At 41.0% G+C, this 20,532-nt stretch overlaps 2 protein-coding genes across 3 annotated transcripts in view; both read right to left on the reverse strand.

The window, feature by feature from the left end:
- DNAJB14 (DnaJ heat shock protein family (Hsp40) member B14) overlaps positions 1–14,135 on the reverse strand; it is a 44,167-nt gene extending 30,032 nt beyond the window's left edge. Inside the window, exon 1 of one of the 2 annotated variants that reach the window (XM_068542067.1) lies at positions 13,916–14,135. In XM_068542067.1, the coding sequence (XP_068398168.1) occupies positions 13,916–14,048 (133 nt within the window). In that variant the 5' untranslated portion in view covers positions 14,049–14,135. The remainder of the gene's footprint in view (positions 1–13,915) is intronic. The other variant, XM_068542068.1, reaches the window with a different exon arrangement.
- Positions 14,136–15,656: 1,521 nt separating this feature from the next.
- On the reverse strand, positions 15,657–17,937 carry H2AZ1 (H2A.Z variant histone 1). The gene is made up of 5 exons (XM_068542069.1): positions 17,756–17,937; positions 17,235–17,312; positions 16,837–16,950; positions 16,355–16,484; positions 15,657–16,096 (listed from the first exon to the last, which is right to left on the reverse strand). The coding sequence occupies exons 1-5, from the start codon at positions 17,756–17,758 to the stop codon at positions 16,035–16,037; spliced, it is 387 nt and encodes a 128-aa protein (XP_068398170.1). The 5' UTR covers positions 17,759–17,937; the 3' UTR covers positions 15,657–16,034.
- Positions 17,938–20,532: the final 2,595 nt, after the last annotated feature.

Below are 20,532 nucleotides of genomic sequence, written 5' to 3' on the forward strand. Positions count from 1 at the left end.
ATTCTTACAATTCAATAATAAAAGGACCAAAAACTCAATTAAAAATGGGTAAAGGATCTGAATAGACATTCTCCAAAATATACAAGTGATTAATAAGTACATGAAAAGTTGCACAACAATAGCCACTAGGCAAATGAAAATTAAAACTACAATGAGATACCACTTTACATCCACTAGGATGACTATCATCAACAAGATGGACAATCACAGGTGTTGGCAAGGATATTGAACAATGGGAACCCTTATACATTGCTGGTGGTAATGTAAAATGATATGTCCACTTTGAAAAATCATCTGGTAGTTCTTTAAAAGATTAAACATATAGTTACTATTTGACCCAACAATCCTATCCCTGGGTGTATACCCAAGAGAAATGAAAACATACATGTATACAAAAACTGGTCCACAAATGTTCATAAGAGTATTGCTCATAATAGAAAAAAGTTGAAACAACTGAAATGTCCATCAACTGATGAATGGATAAATAAAATGTGATATGTCCATATAATGGAATATTATTTGACAATTTAAAAAATGAAGTATTGATATATGCTACAACATGGATCAACCTTGAAAACATGCTAAGTGAAAAAAGCCAGTCACAAAAGACCACATATTGTATGATTCCATTTATATGAAATGTATAGAGTAGGCAAATCTACAGAGACAGAAAGATCAGTTGTTGCCAAGGGTTACTGGGGAGGGAAGGATAGAATTGGGGAGAAATGAGGAGTCATTGCTAGTGAATACAAGGTTTCTTTCTGTGATGAAGAAAATGTTCTAAAACTAATTGCTGTAATGGTTGTACAACTCTGTGAACCCACTGAATGGTATACTTTAATTGAATGAATTGTAAGGTATGCGAGTTACATCTCAGTAAAGCTGTTACATATATATTTTTAAAAATCCAGCAGTGTCATTGCCACATGGCTCGTGGGATCTCAGTTCCCTGACAAGGGACTAAACCTGGGCCACAGCAGTGAAACTGCTGAATCCTAACCACTAGACCACCAGGGAACTCCCGATAATTATTTTTAATATTTTACATATGAGAAATTTCTTCCATATCTTTTTCCTAGCTAATGCATTCAAGAGGTCACCAAAGACATAAGATATTCAGTTTTTATAACAACCTAGCTGTAGATGGTACAGAAAGGCTCTTAATTAGACACCAATCTAGTAGTTATTAACAATATAAGAATAACATATAGTTAATTTTTAACTATAGTTTCGTTCACATTTAATGCAATCACATTAACCTTGAGAGCAGAAGCCAGTACGGTCTAGTGGGTAGTGGTTCACAACTTTTTATTACGAAAAATTTTGTGGAAATTCTGGGAAGACAGCAGCTTACATTTTAAATCTCATAAATTAGAGCAATTAGACAGCAAAATCAAAACCTCATGTACAAAATCCCAAAATACAAGGTGGGGACAAGCCACCAATAGTTACAAGATCTATGTGGGTAGTATCATCTGTGCAGGAAAAAGCAGAGGACAGTAACAGGGCGTTTTACCAGTCCACAGAACAGAATAACTGCAAAATAGCCAACAGGGACTCTCTATGAAGCAGAGCAGGCGAAAATGAGAAAAGTGAATAAAAAGGAATGGGTTTTGCTCACTACAATAGCATGTGATTGAAAGGGTTCACAATAAACTCTTAAGGGCATCCAGTCACTACAATTCTCAAAACTAATCAGTCAAAGCTCTCCTCCAGAACAAAGCCACACCAAGGAGAAACTGCTGGGAACGGGATCCAAACTGAAGAGACGAGAGGCAACAGAAAAAAAAGAAAAGCGAAAGTCCAGATAAAGTGGGGAAGGAGAAAGGAGTGAGGAGATCTTATATAGCAAGGTGACATACTTTCAAACATTACACAGAAACTGGAGAAGATCTCTGTGTATTTAGAAAGGCTAACTAACTTCACATAAAAATGAGTAAAAGAAAATGATAGACGTGAAATCTGATACAAAGTTACATTAAAAAAAAAAAAAAAAGAACAGGCTAAATCTCTGAACATAATGAAAACACACCACAAAGACTTGCCAACAAAATAGGTAAACACTATAACCTACTATTTCAAAACAAGCTGAAAAGACTTTTAAAAATTATTCACAATACAAAAGAACAACATAAATTAGAATTAAAACCCCTAAAATTATCTACCCATAGCTTAGGTGATAAAACTCAGGAGACAATAAAAAAGAAAAGGAAAAATCAATTCAAAAAAGAAGAATTAAACTAGAAGAAACAAAGAGTTAATAAACACAACAGAACTGCTGTGTAAATGAAAGAGAACATAAAAAGGACAATTTTTTAATTAAAACAAATGAAAAAGGCAAAAAATTAGAAAGAAAATGGCAAATATCGAAGATAGCTAAAGAAGATCCAACATACATATAATGAGTCCTGAAGAAGAAAAATAAAGGAAATTAAACCAATATAACAACAATTGGAGAAAACTTTTCTGATATAAAAATAAAAACATCTGAAACCACATAATGAAAGGGCAAATCATGTACCTAAGAATACTGACCCAGAAAAACCAACATCAAGATATACTCTAGTAAAATTAATTGGGCATCTAGTCAAAAAGATCAAATGGCTTATTCTCTTATAAAGAAAATAAGATTGTCATCAGACTTTGCTCATCAGTAGTACTTGCATAAAACAATAGAAATATATATTTAGATACCCACAGAAAGAAAATTTGAGCCAAGGATTTTGTATCCCTCACTAACTTCAAGCATTAAGACCCACAGCTGAACTGTTTTCAACATTCCAGAACTTAGGGAGCATAGTTCCCACAAGGCCTTCCTAGAAATCTACTAGAGAACAGGCTTTAGGAATCCAAAATTAGACATACAATGACATAAGGACTGATGGTGAACATTAAATGTACAGTGACCTATTGAGTTAAAACTGAACAACAATTAAAAGAGAGCACATAGTATGTAATAATAATATGCTCTGACACTGTAGATAGGTTCAAATATTTTTTAAATGGTAGGCTTCCTCTGTCTTTCCTTTTACTTGTAAAAAAACAGATTATTTGTCTTCTCTTCCTTTCATTTTCATTTGGCGGCTGAAGCCTGGACCAAAGAAACTTATTGGGACCAAGGAAGCACTCATAGCCAAAAGCATGGCTGAGCTTGACAGGCCTGCACCAATGGGATCAAAAATGCAACTCATTACATACAGAGGGAAAAATGAACAAATAAGTAAATTGATAATAACAGGAGTCACATTTCTTACTGTCAGAAAATGGAATTACAGGGGGCTTCCCTAGTGGCACAGTGGTTGGGAGTCCGCCAGCCTATGCAGGGGACGTGGGTTCGAGCCCTGGTCCACAAGGATCCCACATGCCACGGAGCTGCTAGGCCCACGCGCCACAACTACTGAGCCGCACTCTGGAGCCTGCGAGCCACAACTACTGAGCCCGTGCACCACAACTGCTGAAGCCTGTGTGCCTGTAGCCCATGCTCTGCAGCAGGAGAGGCCACTGCAATGAGAAGCCCGCACGCCACAGTGAGCAGTGGCCCTCGCTCGCCGCAGCTGGAGAGGGCCCACATGCAGGAGCGAAGACCCAACACAGCCAAAAATAAGTAAATAAAATAAAATTTTTAAAAAACAGAGAAAATGGAATTACAAATATGAAAATGCAGAAGGTTAGAATGAACCCTGTGGACTTCAAACGGAGGTGTGTGAATCTTTGCACAGATTGCAAAATTAATATAGATTAAATTACTACAGGCATGTGTATACCCACAAGCATATATAACACACAGATATACATACACATACATACATCAACATACACACACATACATGCATTCATACATACATATATTTCTCTTTTTTTTAAAGATTTATTTATTTATTATTATTATTATTTTTGGCAGCATTGGGTCTTCGTTGCTGCACGCCGGCTTTCTCTAGTTGTGGCGAGAGGGGGCTACTCTTTGTTGTGGTGCGCAGGCTTGTCATTGCAGTGGCTTCTCTTGTTGTGGAGCACAGGTTCTAGGCGCGTGGGCTCAGTAGTTGTGGCTCACAGGCTCTAGAGTGTGGGCTCAGTAGTTTTGGCGCATGGGCTTAGTTGCTCTATGGTATGTGGGATCTTCCCAGACCAGGGATCAAACCCGTGTCCCCTGCATTGGCAGGCGGATTCTTAACCACTGTGCCACCAGGAAGTCCCCATACGTATATTTCTTAGCTCTACCAAGAGGACCTAGAGGCAATGACACACCTGTAGCAATGAGCTTATCAAGTGTCTATATCTTAGTTTCTAAGTACCATTATCCACTAAAAAGAATCAGGACTCCTGGGGAGAGAACTGATTCCCAGGGAAGAGAAAGTAAAAAGTAAGCCTGAAAACTTTTTTGGGCCAGAAAGTAAGGAAGTTCAAAGAATGATGAGGACGTGTCAAAAAGACATAGCAGCCAGCTTGAAGGGGCTCCTACTGACTAAATCTGAGGCAATCTGAGCATCAAAATGAATAACGATAATAATGGATTAAATAGGAATCCATGAATCCATACTAATGAATAAAGTTGAGTGCCAACTAATAAACTGCAGAAGAAATAATGGAATAAAAAACCAACATGTGGCAACCATCAGAAATTTATTCTGGAAAGAATCATCAATGGATGCTAAAAGGAGTTGGTCAAAGTCTGCTGTGGAACAGGACATTTACAGTTTCAAAGTATTTTCCCACAAAATATTTATTAATTACAAGAGGGGAAAAAAAAAGTAAGTTTAGAGTGGAGAAACCTGGTAATCACCAGCTTCACCAAGTGATCAAAGTTAACTTCACCAGTAAGGACCAAATCGACATAACATGTCTCCTGATAAGTTACACTAAGAACATGGTATGCCTGCCAAAGATTCATATGAGGAAATGTTAGCCAAACCCAAATTGAGGGAAATTCTATAAAATATCTGGTCTGCACTCATGAAAAATGCCAAGATCAAGAAAGAAAATAGAGGGGATGTAAATTGGTACAGCTGCTATGGAGAACAGTATGGAGGTTCCTCAAGAAACTAATAATAGAGCTATCGTATGATCCAGCAATCCCACTCCCACTCTTAGGCATATATCCAGAGAAAAACACGGTTCAAAAGGATACATGCACCCCAATGTTCATTGCAGCACTGTTTACAATAGCCAAGACAAGGAAGCAACCTAAATGTACATCGATAGATGAATGGATAAAGAAGATGTGGTACATATATACAATGGACTATTACTCAGCCATTAAAAAAGAATGAAGTAATGTCATTTGCAGCAACATGGATGGACCAGGAGATTATCATGCTAAGTGAAGTCAGACAGAGAAAGACAAATATCATGTGATATCGCTTACATGCATAATCTAAAAAAGATGATACAAATGAGCTTATTTACAAAACAGAAACAAACTCACAGAGAATGAACTTATGGTTTGGTTACGGGGGGCGGGGGTTAGGGAGGGATGGATTGAGAGTTTGGGACTGACATGTACACACTGCTATATTTGGAATAGATAACCAACAAGGACCTACTGTAGAGCACAGGGTACTCTGCTCAATACTCTGTAATGACCTACATGGGAAAAGAATTCGAGAAAAGAATAGATACACGTATATGTGTAACTAAATCACTTTGCTCTACACCTGAAACTAACATAACATTGTTAATTATTTGATTAAACAAGCAATTGTTAGTCAACTATACTCCAATATAAAATAAAAATTAAAAAAAAAGAAAAATGATATCTAGAGAACAAAATATGCCAAATAAATACAACATATGTCCTTTTTGCTATCAAAAACATAACTGGGAGAACCAGCAGAATTTGAATGAAGTACATGCATTAATTTCATGAATCTGATGGTTATACTGTTGTTATGTAAGAGTGTCCTTGTCTTAAAAAACATACACTGAATTATTTAGGGGTAACAGGACATCATGTCTACAACTTACTCTTAATTGGTTCAGGAAAAAATATAATAAGAACAAATTGTGTATGTGTGTGGGTGGGGGAGAGATAGCAGGGAGAGAGAGGGAAGGCACGATAAAGCAAATGCAGTAAAATTTTATCAAATAGGAAGCCTGAGTGAAATGTACATAGGGAAGTCTACACTATTTTTAAGACTTTTCTATAAGTCTGAAAGTATTTCAGAATTTTAAAAAAGCTAAAATATGGAGGGAAAATAGAGAGAGTATATGAAAAGAAAATATAACTGTTTTCAGTAATTTTTATCAGTGAGGTAATATTGGTAATATTACACTGAAACTATTATGTATATGATGTGGCATAAAGCAAATAAATAATCATGACACAGTCTATCATTTGCCATGGCCTTGAAAACCAGGATTACTACTGTGGAAGGTAAAAAACAGAAATAGAAGTGAGAAAAGTTTAAACACCCCAAAGTGCTTAACTTGAATTGGACTTACTAGTATAAACTTATTAAGCTGTTTTAGCTTAAAAAAAAAAAAAAATTCCCTAGTCTGTACACTGAAAAGGCTCAGAAACAATGAACAATCTATTAGCCACAGCATCCTTAGTACCAGATTGTGATACTGAAACACCATTTTCCACTAAAAGAAACCAGGGTTTATTGGAGATATGGTTGATTCCAGGTCTAGTATAGGGGATATATAAGAGGAACCTGAAACTTTCTGTTATACCAGAGAAAGGAAACTATTAAAAACTATTGGGAATGTGTCTATAGGACTCAGGAGCTAACCTACAGGGGTTCTCACTGGCCAAATCTAAAAAATAATATTATCTGCTTTTGGAAAAGGGGAGCCAACTCCTTTTCTGGAAAACTGATAAAAGCAGTCAAGCACTTATCATATCTTGCCTTTCCTATATGAACTGCACCACTGTGTAACCCTAAGACAGGTGAGGGGAAAGTGTCTCTTTGTAGAAGTATTTCATCCAATAAAAGAAAAAATTATTTTTTAAAAATTGTTAAAGCCAGATGTGAAAGTGGTTATATGTGCTTATATTTGCACGTGGCCACAAAGTCCCTATGCATGCTAATTAGAAGTTATCTGTACATTCCCTTTCATTCTTAGCACAAACACATTCTCTCATGGACATCTTCCATGTTAACAGCTAGATGCTAGATATTGCTAAAGCAGGATCATACAGTTGCTTTAAATTTTCAAGTTATTATGATACTGAAAATCTTTCTACAATTTCATGCGTAGGAGCTGTGCTTAACGATGGCCGTGTGTATACATGCACTCACGCCAAGCACTCTTTGTCTCCAGAAGAGTGAAAATTTGGACAAGTTCCATTACCTCTGGGTCTCACTATCCAGTTTTATCATCTTAAAATGGAATCAGCAAGGTTTTCTGGATTAACAATCACTGGAACCAATGCCTGAGAAGGTAATGTGATTCAGTTCAAATACTGCCAGAATTTAGAACACATTGGCCTTTTCTGATTTATTAAATGTCTTCGCTATCATATGAGATCTCAGTTACTACAATAATGTGCAGTATTACAAACATTAGTTGGGCAGATGCAGTACTTATAAACCAGATTACATTTACTTTTGGTGTTAAAACTATGCAACCTTATTTTATGTGTTCACTTTCCAGACAAATAGCTTTGCTTGTGGTTTTAATGTAATTTGTACTTACTTTAAGTATACCCCATATTAAGGACCAGTGGAAAAGTAAATATAGTACTAAAAATGGTTATGTGGATAATCCAAAAGTGAAAAACCAAGATCTGTTTTTATTTCATAGGGTTCTGCTGCACACCTGTTATAAATAATGTCCATCACTAACAAAACCTAAAATAAGAACACATGATTTGAAAAAAGGATTTTTTTCCTTCTTCCTCGCAAACTGGAAATAGCTTTTGTGTGATTATAAAAGTAATGTTGTTCAGCTCATTAAAAAAGACATAACAAAGTGAAGATCACTTATAAATCCCAAGAAAAACAAGAAAAAAAATCACTCAACCATTTTGGTATATTTAACTCTAGTTACTCTAGTTGGCTAGCTGTCTAGCTTTTTATATATTCTGAAACAAAACGAGAATAATCTACATATGACTGTAGCCTACCTTTATTAAATTCATAATTCAATGTATATATCATTTTATAGCAATAAATCTAGGTCCACATCATCTTTATTTTTTAAGACCTTATTCAGAACTATTGCAATAGGGGAGAGAGAGCAGGCTGAACTCTGAATTCATTAAGGCAGCTGGGAATTTGTAGCCAATAAGCAGGGTGAGGTGGGTCAGTGGGTGGAAAATTACTGAGGCACACCATCGTTTTTAATAGGTGCATAGTATATGAATGCAATGCAATTTATTTAATCAATTCCCACTGATGGACTCTTTCCAAATTCTTGCTACAGTGACAACCCTTATACATACATTTTTGCACACTTGTCCGATTATGGAAAAACTTCATTTGTGAATATATTACCATGAAAAGGCTTACAGCTATAACTTTTTCATTTATTTATTTAACAAATTGTCTTCATTGATAAGGGAATAAAATTATATAAACAAGTATTATTTCAGAAAATCTAGGCTTTACAGATGCCACAAGTATATGCAAAACACTGTTAGACACCCTAAGAGTAGAAAAGATGATTAACATTAAAATAGTTCCTGACAGCAGAGGAATTTTTAATGTAGGAAAGGAACAACTATATACATAAATAATACAAGGAATAAATGCAAGGCAAGGAGAACTACATGTTAACTAAGAAGGGAATGAGTAGTTGAATCCAAACGGAGATTAATCCTAACTTAAGGTAATTATTTTATGCTTAAATAGGTAACTAAAAAATGACAGAAAAGAGACGAATACTATATTGTTAATTCCAAGGCACTATCCAAATACTTTTGCCATAGTATTCAATAGTAATACATGAAATTCTTATAGCTCTTAATAAAATAACCTTATAATAATCCTGTGAAGACTACAGATAAAACTGCGATCCAGGAAAGGAAAGGGGAATGACAGGAATTAAGCCATTTTTGTGTCCAGCAGATACTTTCTATTTCATTCTTCTAGAATGTAAGCTCCCAGAGGATAAGAACTCTGTCTTACTGTTCACTGACTCCCTAGTTCCTAGAACAGTGCCTGCCACGAAGAAGTATGGATTCAGTAAATATTTGTTGAATAAATATATCCCCATTTTATAGATGAGGAAATCGAGGATCAGAAAGACAGTTATGGATGTAGGGGCACAAAACCATTAAATTAAGGTTCAAACCAAATTCAGTATTCTTTCTTCAACTATAACGTCTGAAATAGTTTGGTTATTAGCTGAAATTTGGAGATCATTTTGTAACACTTGGTGCTATCAAAATAAATAACTGTTCTGAATGTATAATTTACACTTGTCACTAAATTTTGATTAAGTCAGAAACAGAAGAAAACGGAATTGTCTTGAAAGGAATAGGCTGGATAATACTCCAGATGTGAAATGACAGTTTTAAAAGCTTTATTTTACCAATTTAAGTGCGACAAAGGGGGACAGAACTTTGAATTTTTTATCAGATTTAAATTTAAAAATAATGCAGCAAAAAAAAAAAAGAAGAAAAATCTACACACATATGTCTCATCTGAGGGGAAAAATAAAAAGAGGACTATCGGGCTTCCCTGGTGGCGCAGTGGTTGGGAATCTGCCTGCTAATGCAGGGGACACGGGTTCGCGCCCTGGTCTGGGAAGATCCCACATGCCACGGAGCAAGTAGGCCCGTGAGCCACAACTACTGAGCCTGCGCGTCTGGAGCCTGTGCTCCGCAACAAAAGAGGCCACAATAGTGAGAGGTCCGCGCACCGCGATGAAGAGTAGCCCCTGCTTGCCACAACTACAGGAAGCCCTAGCACAGAAACGAAGACCCAACATAGTAATCAATCAATCAATAAATAAATCTTTAAAAAAAAAAAAAAGAGGACTATTTTAATTGCTATTGTGCAGATAGATAGATGCTGCAAATTATACGTGAGTTATCCATTCAATAAAGTAGACACAGGATGGCCTTTTTTGAAGCTGGAGGCTGCCATTTGGTTCAAATTACTACGAAATTCTTGAAAACAATTAAAATGCTTTTCTTTGAAAAAAAAATCTATACTTCAAACTGCCTGCCAATTAGTATGAAACACTAAAGTATTAAAGTACCAATGTAAAGAATTAAAACAGTGAGACTGTATCTCTGTAAAAATCCAAAACATATCAATAATCCAATAAATATAGTTTAAGAAACTAAAATGCAATTTACTTTTGCATGCTGACATTACTTTTCCAGAATATTTATATGTCCTATGTAGTAGACATATACATATATCAATCCTTTCAAACATAAACCAAACTCACAGTATGAAAATATTTGAAAGCTGTAAAATTCAATTTGCTTAGAAGTCCACTGCAATAAATAAACTGTAAAATAATATTCTCAACTAAATACTTAGAAAGCAACAATGTCCTAGATTCATTTGAAGATGCTTTTCCTCAAGGGAAACTCTTGCCAGTTTCGTAAAGTGGTTTATCAATCAGACTTCTCACCTGGCAAGAATAAAATGTAAAGAGGACAAAAATTCTGGAATTTAGCTAGAACTTAGTCTCACATCTTCTCATTCACTATATAAAAATAAAGAGAAATCAAAATGCAATGTTTTATTTTGCCTATCTTAGCATGAAAACACATTCACCCAAACTCTGAGTTATAAGGATTTGAGGGTAGTCTAGAATAGGTGAAATTCAGGTATAAAAATTTTAAATTCCATTTTAAACAATAGCTTTAATTCCCTTCTACACTAAATATTTTATCAGGAACTTATACAAATGTTCTAGATCTTTCCCTCCCCTGAATTCTTAAATTATTCCAATAAACATCTTCTGAGAACATTCTATGTAAAATACACGTTAAGTATTTGCACGTGACTTATCTCAGCTAATGTTCACATGGGCCCTTGATGAAATCTTCCTTTTACTCATAACTAAACAAGGCTTGGCAACGTTAAGCAACTCATCCCTGGTTATAAAGCCGTCAGAGGCAAAGTCTGCACCTGAATAAGGTCTTCAGACTACACCACAACTGTAATCAACCACTTTATTTGGTAATCACATATTGCCGTACAATACATTGTACTATTAACTTTCACTGTTATTTTCTTAATTTTCCCTATGTTCATGTCTTTAAGAGCAACGTGTTGTGCTTTGATATCTTACAGTATCTTTAGTATTAGCAGATTGATTCAAGTTGCTTGTATGATAGAATTACAGACTACAAGTTTAAAAATTCTCAAAGCCTCACACTTGTTAAATGGAAATGATACCAAAATAACTGAGTGCTGTTAAATGCCTTCCATGTATTAACTCATTTAATTCTCATAATAGCCCTATGAAATCGGTACCTTATTGTCCCATTTTGCAGACAAAAGTGCTAAAAGCTAGAAAGGTTATCTAACTTGCCCAAGATTAAGGTTACAAGCTAGTTTGGGGCAAGGTTTCAAAAGCAAGGGTATTCTGTCTCGAGTGGTTACACGCTCAATGTTAAAACTGTCCCTCTAAGACTAGACAATGACTAAATGAAATCATGTGTTCATACAGTAGAGAACTTCAAAAAATTTTAACTCTGGGCAATGATTTCTTGGATATGAAACCAAAAGCACAGGCAATAAAAGCAAAAATAGACAAATGGCCCTATATCAAACTTAAAAAACTCCTGTACATCAAAGGAAACAACAGAATGAAAGACAACCTACAAAATGGGAGAAAAAAATCTGCAAATCACATATCTGGTAAGGAGTTAATATCTAAAATATATAAAGAACTCCTACAACTCGACAACAAAAAAATAACCTAATTTAAAAATGGGCAAAGGACTTGAATAGATATTTCTCAAAAAATGATATAAAAATGGCCAACAAGCAAATAAAAAGATGCTCAACATCACTAATTGTTAGAGAAATGCAAATCAAAACCACAATGAGATATCACCACACACTTGCCAGGATGGCTACTATCAAAAACCAAAATGCAAACAAACAGAAAATAACAAGTGTTAGTGAGGATGTGGAGAAACTGGAACTCTTGTGCACTGTTGGTAGGAATGTAAAATGGCGTTAACTGCTATGTAAAACAGTATGGCAGTTCCTCAAAAAAAGTGAAAACAGAATTACCAATATGATCCAGCAATCCCATTTCTGGGTATATATCCAAAAGAAGTGAAAGCAGGATCACAAAGAGGTATTTGCACACCCATGTTCATAGCAGCATTATTCACAGTAGCTAAGATATGGAAACTACAATCTATTCATAGATGATGAATGGATACCGAAAATGTGGTGTATATATATGCAATGGAATATTATGCAGCCTTCAAAAAGGAACTCCTGTTATATTTATGCTACAACATGGATGAACTTCATGGACACTATGCTAAGTTAAATAAGCCAGTCAAAAAAGGCAAGTACTATATAATTCCACTTATATAAGTTATCTAAAGTAGCCAAATTTTTAAATGAAATTACAGTGGTGGTTGCCAGGGGCTGGGTGGGTAGGGAAATGGGGAATTGTTTAATTGGCATAGAGTTTTAGTTTTATAAGACAAAATTTTGGAGAGCCATTGTACCACAGTGTGAAAATGGTTAACACGACTGAACTATACACTTAAAAATGGTTAAGTTGGTAAATTTTGTTGTGTTTTTGCCACATTAAAAAAAAAAAAAAAAATCACTAACTTTCTTTCATTTCCCTCTCCTGTCCTCCCTGGTACAGTACTTAACAGCAGTGTAATGAAAAGGATAGAGAAAAGTACAGAATGCAAGGGCTTCAACAATGTAGAAAAAAATTAAGAAAACAACAACAAAATGAAACAGGTCGCCCCACATTCTTACTTACTGATAATTTTCTTCTTAACCTGGAAATATCTTGAACCTCAAGTGAAACAGTATCCTATCGGCCAGACAATGGAGTGTAGTGGTGAAGGGCCTTTTGGAGCTAGAGAGCTCAAGTAGTATTATTCTGACTTTGCTACTAATTACTGTCTGACCTTGGGTAAGTTATTTTCATTCATTCATTCATCAAAAAGTCTGCTTCCATATGAGTAAACCTGGTCAAATGAATCCTAGGATTGTTCTGGGAAGTAAATGAAACAATTCATGTAAAACACTAGACACTTTGTAAGCGCTCAATACATGCTGGCTATAATTACTTTACAGCCTAGAAAGCAGGACAAGAACAGGACTTCGACTAAAGGAAGTCCAGTACTCTATTCCTAAACATGTGCCTCATTTGCCGATAATTATGGTGCTATCGAATCGGATACTACTTAGCAAATCATTCCTGACTCTATCATTCTTGTGCTCCTCTCTTCTAAAGAACTGTCTCTCGGAAAAGCAATGTCATCTCAGGTGTTCGAAAACGTCTGCTTTGGCAACAGTGTTTCCTACCCCAGAGGCGGTGGAACCAGGGACCTGTACATTAACCACCAAGAGTTCCCCGTTCCTCTCACTTCATTAGGGGCCTAGACCTTATTTGGGGGTGAAGATGAGGAGGCAAGGGGCCACACACCCACACACCCACACACCCAGATATAAAGCCTCACTCTGGTAAGACAGCACCAGACGAATCTCCTGGAAGAATGACAGCTGGACATTTACGAAAACCGACCGGGGAACCGGCAACTCTCGCCTGCCGGCTGAGAGCCGGCATCTCGCAGGCAAGCTGGCGCGGAGGGAGTCTCGGGCGGTGCACAGCGGGCCTGGCTGGGTCGGTCAGGGCCGGGGCGGGGGTGTGTCGGGGAGGAGTGTCCGGGGGGCCAGGCGGGTGGGGTCGTGGGGCCCGGGGGCCCCGCGGCTCCCAGAGGGGCGATGGTGGGGCGGGGGCGGGCTGCGCGGCGGCCCGGGGACCGGCCGGGGAAGAAGGGGACCGAGGGCCTCACCGCGGGCCGAGGGCAGTGGGTAGAGCTTCTCGGCCTTCTGCAGGAAGCGCTGGGCCTTCTCGCGGTTGCCGGCGTTCAGGGCCTCCCGGGCGATCTCGACACATTTCTCCGCCTCATCCCGGTTCCCCTCCATGGCTTGCGCCTTCTTCCGTTTCCTGCGGGAGCGCAGCGACGAGAGGCGGAAGCCGCCGTCGCCGAGGAGGCGAGGCCGGCCGGGGATGGGGGGCGTGCGGAGGCGAGCGGGGAGGAGCGCAGGCGACCGCGGCGGAGCGCAGGCGACCGCGGCGGCGGGGCCCCGGCGCGCTGGCGGGCTCGCGGCTCCGCCTCCTCTCGACGGCCTCCCCGCCCCCCGCGGGCGGCTACGGCTCGAGCCGCATCCCTCCCGGCCCCCGGACAGACCTCCCGGGCCCGACCGCCCGAGCCGACTCGGCGGTCCATGCCTGGCGCGGCCCGGCTCGGGGCCGACCGACTTGGGGGGCGGGGGTGCGGGCGATACCGGGCCGGCTGCCCGCCGGGGGGTTCCGCCGAGGCGGGGGGGACCCGACCGCCCGCAGCGGCAGTGCCGTGCCCCCTGACCTCCCGGGACGGCCCGCTCGGGCGGCAGCCCGCCTTCCTATAGCGGCCGGGCGACGGGTCGGGGTGGGGACGTCAGTTTTCAGGAAGATTCCCAGGGATCGAAGGCCCCGCCTCTGGCCCCCCAGCCTCGGGAGGATTCCGTCAGGTGAGGACCGCGCTTCCGGCACAGGTGTTCAGGAAGCCCAGGAGAGCTTCGTTTGACCCTCACTCCTGTTTCATTGCCGTATTTCAGCGATACACCATTTTTCCGACCCAGATGCCGTTAAACTTAGTACATCCAAGAGGTACAAAGCAAACACTTACATAATTTGTAGCTTGCACTTATTCTGGTGAAAACCACAACCCTAATAAGGCTTCATGACCGAAACAGGGCGGAAATCAGCTCTTTGGGAGCGTATTACCATCACATAAGTAAACTTGTTGGGTTTTTTCCCTTCTCCCATTTTAACATCACCCCTTGTGAAATGCTGTACCATGTCATGTTGGTCTCCTCGGTGAAGGGAAAGGGCCCACTTTTTGCTTGGTAATGCCCTCTTCCAAATTTCAAAAATTAAGAACTGGCCAGAAACCAAGTGTCGAAATGATCCGTACTACAAAATGCTCAGTAGAGATATTGTTAGCCATGCCAGCAAATATGAACTCAGGACTTTCATAGAAATCCTGATTCCCCTCTGTAAAATGGGAATAGCACGTCCCCCAAAGATGTTACCGTGCATTCAACAATTTAATTCAAGTAGGCTTCAAAACAGCCTGCAGCACACAGGAAACACTATTCTCAGTCTAAACTGGAAGTTCCTTCCGTGGAGGTAGCTACGTACAGGACTTCCCTACCTGCTCCCCACCTCTCCCACCAAACTCCACCACAGTGCTCTGGCGTAGTGCTGCTGTCACAAACAGCAAACACAGCTAACAAACGGATATGGTCAAACTTAACCTAGAAAACAGCAACTTGTCCCATGTTCCAGCTCCTGCTGAAGTTTTAAAACCTTTAATAGTTCATTACATAGTAGTCAAAAAATATTATACTTGTGCCTTCTGACTCTGCTGATCTACCGAATTAACAGTTTAATTTCAAGGAAAGAAATGTGCTTAGGTTATTGCTTGATAAGATACCTATTCAAAACAAAGCTGTTCCTATTATAATCAAGCAGATTTTATACACAACTAGTTTGGGATATGACCTTTATTGAGCTTATCCACCGGAGTGGAAATAATGTCTGTACAAAACCAAATGTTTGTTACTATAACTTCTGCATCACAATTAAAATCCAAACAGTTTTTTAAAAACAGTCAACTCAATCAAAACCCACTATTTCAGAATCAATAGCTTCTTTGAAGCCACAGTAACACTTAAATATGGTTAAGACTCGAATGCAGAAATTTGGTTGGTTGGAAAGCTAATTAAACTTCCAACTTGCTCAGATAGAATTACAAAAAGGCAAAATTGTGTTTTTCACAGAGATACAGTCCACTGGAATCACCAACACTGGACAGCTGTTAGAGTACTTAAGAGTCCTGAGATAATAAGGAATCCAGGCATCCTTTAGACAGTCTTCTGTTGTCCTTTCTTCCCAATCAGAGATTTGTGGATGTGTGGAATGACACCTGGAAGAAGGATAAAATAACATAGTACTTTAAAACCAAGATAGTTTAATGTTCAACTTGGAAGACGTCTTTAAATGTGAGACCGAAGTGTGCAGAGTAAAAATTCAGAAATACATTCAGATATCAAATTTCATGATGCAACCATACTACAAATCACTGAAACTATACTGTGTCCTCTTCTAGACTGAAAATTACTAGTGGGAATTAAAGCAAAGAATTCTTTTCTCTAAAGAAATTAAAATTTTAGTATTTACATACCACCACCAGCAATTGTAGCCTTGATGAGAGAGTCCAATTCTTCATCTCCACGAATAGCAAGTTGCAAGTGACGAGGGGTAATACGTTTTACCTTCAAGTCTTTTGATGCATTTCCTGCCAATTCAAGTACCTAGAAGGCAGAATGTAATCAATCTCCTTCCCGCTTTCCTTATCTTCAAGATCCTGACAAGAATCAAAGCCTCATGAACGTGCATCTACCAAGTGTCATCTCCCCCACTACCTGAATGGCAAAATACGCAAAAGCTATAATAAAGGGGTCACGCAATTTTATTTCCTAAAGCCGCAAACTCAAGCCCAGTAGGATCCCATCGTGAACACCAGCCCCCTCTAGCGTTGTCAGAAGCTTCTCGCCGCGTTTAGAGCCTGGGAGTTTTCTTGCATCACTTTCCTCCTTCCCTCCCGCCGCCTCCCCCCACCCACCCCCCCAATCTTTCCCAGATTATAGGCGTACACCCATTTACCTCTGCGGTGAGGTACTCCAGGATGGCTGCGCTGTACACAGCGGCAGTCGCGCCCACACGTCCATGGCTGGTCGTCCTAGATTTCAGGTGTCGATGAATACGGCCCACCGGGAACTTTATTTTTAGAATACACAAACATAAATGCACAAAGATAGACGGGCCAAAGATGGTAAAATTATACGCGCGCCAAAGCAAGGGGAAAGGACGCTGGTGCAGCAACGCGCCCCAGCACCCACACACGTGATCGCCCCCCTCCCTGATATTTATTGTATCGGTAAACCAAGTCGCGACACCATCACCCACGCAAAGACGAAACGCTCATCTAGAGTGGTGATAAACAAGAGAGGAAAAGGAAAGAAATACGCCACGATTCCCAGACTGCACGAACCACCACTGACCTGCAAACCGGCTCTCTGCGAGCGGGAAACCGCCTTTGTCTTGGCCTTTCCGGAGTCCTTCCCAGCCTTACCGCCAGCCTGCGGCGCGCACACGCCCGCGAGCGAAGAAGGAACGCAGAATATAGGATTACCAGGGCGGCGCGCCCCTCCCCCACCGCGGCGCGGCCCGGGCGCGAGCGCGGCCCCGTTCCCAGCCGGGGTCTTCGGCCCGTCGCGCGCCGCAAGGGCGACCCCGCCCGCCCGACCCGCGCTGCGCGCCCGCCGCGGCCGCGCGCCGCCGTCCACCCGCTCGCCGCCCGCTGGCCCCCAGCGGCGCTGCGCGCGCCACCCAACCGTCGCCGCCCGCCGCGAGATCGGAGGCTGCTCCGCTCGCCGCCGACAAAACACCTCCCCCCGCTCTTCCAAATCCTGTCTCCGCGCGTTCCCAGCCGCTGCCGCTTCAACCCCATCTCCGTTTGTAACGGGTTTTTCTCCCGCCGGCAAAAACCCGCGGAGTCTTCGAGTGCCTCCACCAAGTTTACCATTTCAAATTCTGCTGAAGCTCAAACAAGCAAGGCAGAGGACTAGTCAAACACCCAGCGAGAACCTGCCGCCTACTCCTTCGTCGCACCGCGATTCAAACTGCGCTGTCTCCCGCCTTCCCCGCTCCCTTTATACTGCAGAATGTTCCCTCATCCGGGAACTCGGATTGCTCATCCCACCAATGGCTGCTACCCGCCCTCGGGATGCGTCCTTGAAGCCTCAGCCAATGAGCAAGCGAAGAAAAGGGCGGAGGGGCGGGCGCTTCGCAGCTCGAGTCGCTATTGGGACGTGGAGAAGGTGGTGGGGGAGGGCGGAGGGATGGGAACTGGGGAGAAGGAGGGCACGGCGGCGGGAGGGAAGAAACAGAGCGAGCTACGCTGCGGGAGCGAGGGGACCCGCCGGCTGTGGTCACGTGTCTGGGAGGCGGGGCTGAGAGGCTTAGGGGAGGGGCACGCAGTACCGAGCACCGCCCCCCTCCACCCCCCCGCCCCCGTCGCCCGCTCCGCCTTCGTCTCCTAGCCTGGTTCCAGAGACTACGTGAAGTCTCCGCGGGGTCTAGCGCGCCCTCCTTCCCGCCCTGCCCCCCCCGCAAGAGCACCTCGCAGGCGGAGACCCGCCAGTCCTCATCCTTCTTCCGGGTCCCGGGGTACCCTCCTCCCCGGTCCCCTCTGCATCCCTTCGGATCCTCCGGTCTGACAGGTAGCGCGAACGCGTCCAGTGAGAGGAGCCCCGAGTTCATCGCGAACTACAGCCTTGATAGTGATGCCGCGTTCCTTCCCCCTAGGCGAGTCCCGAGCCACCGACTGATCACGACCCACTGTTGCCACTTCATTTTCAGCTGAATGTCGCTACTCTCCTTTCCTCACGACTTTTGACTCCCCTACCTCCCCTACCCCACCCCAACGGGATAGTTTCACAGGAAAATCAGTGAAGCAGAGTCACCTCGTTGGTCACAAAAGACGTTTTGGTCTACCCAAAGAGGGCCTGGGGTGAGGCGGTAATCTTTTCTTAAATCATAAGCCGTGTTTTTGTGGAAATTACATGTCAATGGGTTGTACCTATAGCCTGGTGTCTAAAGTTGATTTAGTGAAACCTCAAAGCTATTATGTGTCAACTTGTATGCTAAACAGTTTGCTACATGACAAATGTTCGGTAAATGTCAGTGGGGTAACTCCCAACATGATTCACAGACAGTTACAGATGGTCCGTGTAATCAATTGCAAATGGTGGGCTTAAAATACACACACAGTACGATCCTAATGCCAGCTACTTAGTCTTCCAACTAATAGATTAATAACACCTGTATACATGTCCAGCTGCTTGAAGAAAGCAGTGATCTAAATCTTTAATATTTATAGTGTTTAATAGTGTATTACATTTTAAACATATTTCAGTATTTCTGACGTCAAGAAATTTTGAAATACATACTTTTAAATACTGTAGTTGGGGTTTCAATTTGAAAGATTTTATCAAATTAGAGGACCTCTCTATTTCTAGGAGTTAAGTTCCAAGATTCCCAACAATTTGACACGAAGGCTTATTATTTTCTTCCCCTTGCAACTGAGATTTCTTAGGATGTAATTAATCAATAGCAAGAGTTAATCAGCTCTCCCACTGAATTGATATAATGACCTTAAAAGCTATGAAACCTGATGTAATATTTAACCTGAGCTCCACTGAGGCTTCCTGATACATAACTCACAAACCGACATTAATACCTTTTCCAGTTTGGAGACTATATATGTACTCTTTGCTATGAGGCCCAGCTAAAGGAATTCACTGTTGCCTCACTGAATAGTGGTTAAGAGAATGAGCTCAGGAGCAGGTAGACAAGAATTCTGCTCTGCTTCCTTCTCAGTGTGTCATCTTAGTTACTTTTTGGAGCTTCAGTTTCCTCTTCTATGAAAAGGGTATGATAACACCTATTTTCAGATGGTTGTTGAAAGATGAAAGGAGAAGGTATGTGATGTACGTGCTAATGTGTTTATCACACAGCAAGCCCTCGACGTTAACTATGGTATCTTCTACACTGGATGTTGGGGAGGGATGAAATAAAGTATCTTCGATTCCTAAGTCTTTTTCCCTGTCTAGTGCATTGTCGTCCTTTGACGTGAAAGCAGCAAGCCTGAAACCTACCCGAAGTATATGCAACCAACTCATCCAACATCCAAACTAAAATCCAAAATTGGTTTAATACTTTCAATAGTTCTCCACATCCTTTGGAGAATAGGAGAATATCAGTTTCAACACTTTTCACAGCAGTTTTGTGAAGATTTCCTACTCGCTTTGCTGCCCTGGAAACAGCATGGTAAAAATGTGTTAATATTCTTGGTTTCTGTCTCCTCAACTTGGGTTTATACTAATACATGTAATACACGTATATATATAGCCAGAGCTATATAATTCTTTTTGTTCAATGCCATACCCAGTCAGCTACTTAGTAAGTGCTCTCTTGTCATAGGAAACTAATATGAGGTAGATGGCTCCACTGTTATTGACTTTCTCCTTAATAGTCTTTTCCTAACTCAGCCACACTTTCTGTGATCAATTATTATCCCCTCTCAAACACTAGTATGAATGTTAACTTCTATTCTTGACTTTTTATGTTGAGAATTTGAGAGATGGTCTCACACCGGGGAATCTCAAATTTCTCAAGTACATCTTACTTTGAACACCTGTTTTTAAGCAAATGCAAACAGACTTCCCAGTTATTTCAAAGGATATCAGCCTACCACTGGTAGTGGTCCCTGGCCTGTTAGGAACTGGGCCGCACAGC

The sequence above is a fragment of the Eschrichtius robustus genome, chromosome 4 (genome assembly GCF_028021215.1).
Source record: "Eschrichtius robustus isolate mEscRob2 chromosome 4, mEscRob2.pri, whole genome shotgun sequence".
Lineage (NCBI taxonomy): Eukaryota > Metazoa > Chordata > Mammalia > Artiodactyla > Eschrichtiidae > Eschrichtius > Eschrichtius robustus.

Bases quoted from the DNA above. Each gene is read 5' to 3' on its own strand.
- H2AZ1 (XM_068542069.1), bottom strand. The intron at 16,951-17,234 runs GTCAGTGGTGGT...CTAAAAATAAAG, and splicing joins CGCAGAGAGCCGGTTTGCAG to TTCCCGGTGGGCCGTATTCA. The intron at 16,097-16,354 runs GTATGTAAATAC...TCCTTCTTCCAG, and splicing joins GGCTACAATTGCTGGTGGTG to GTGTCATTCCACACATCCAC.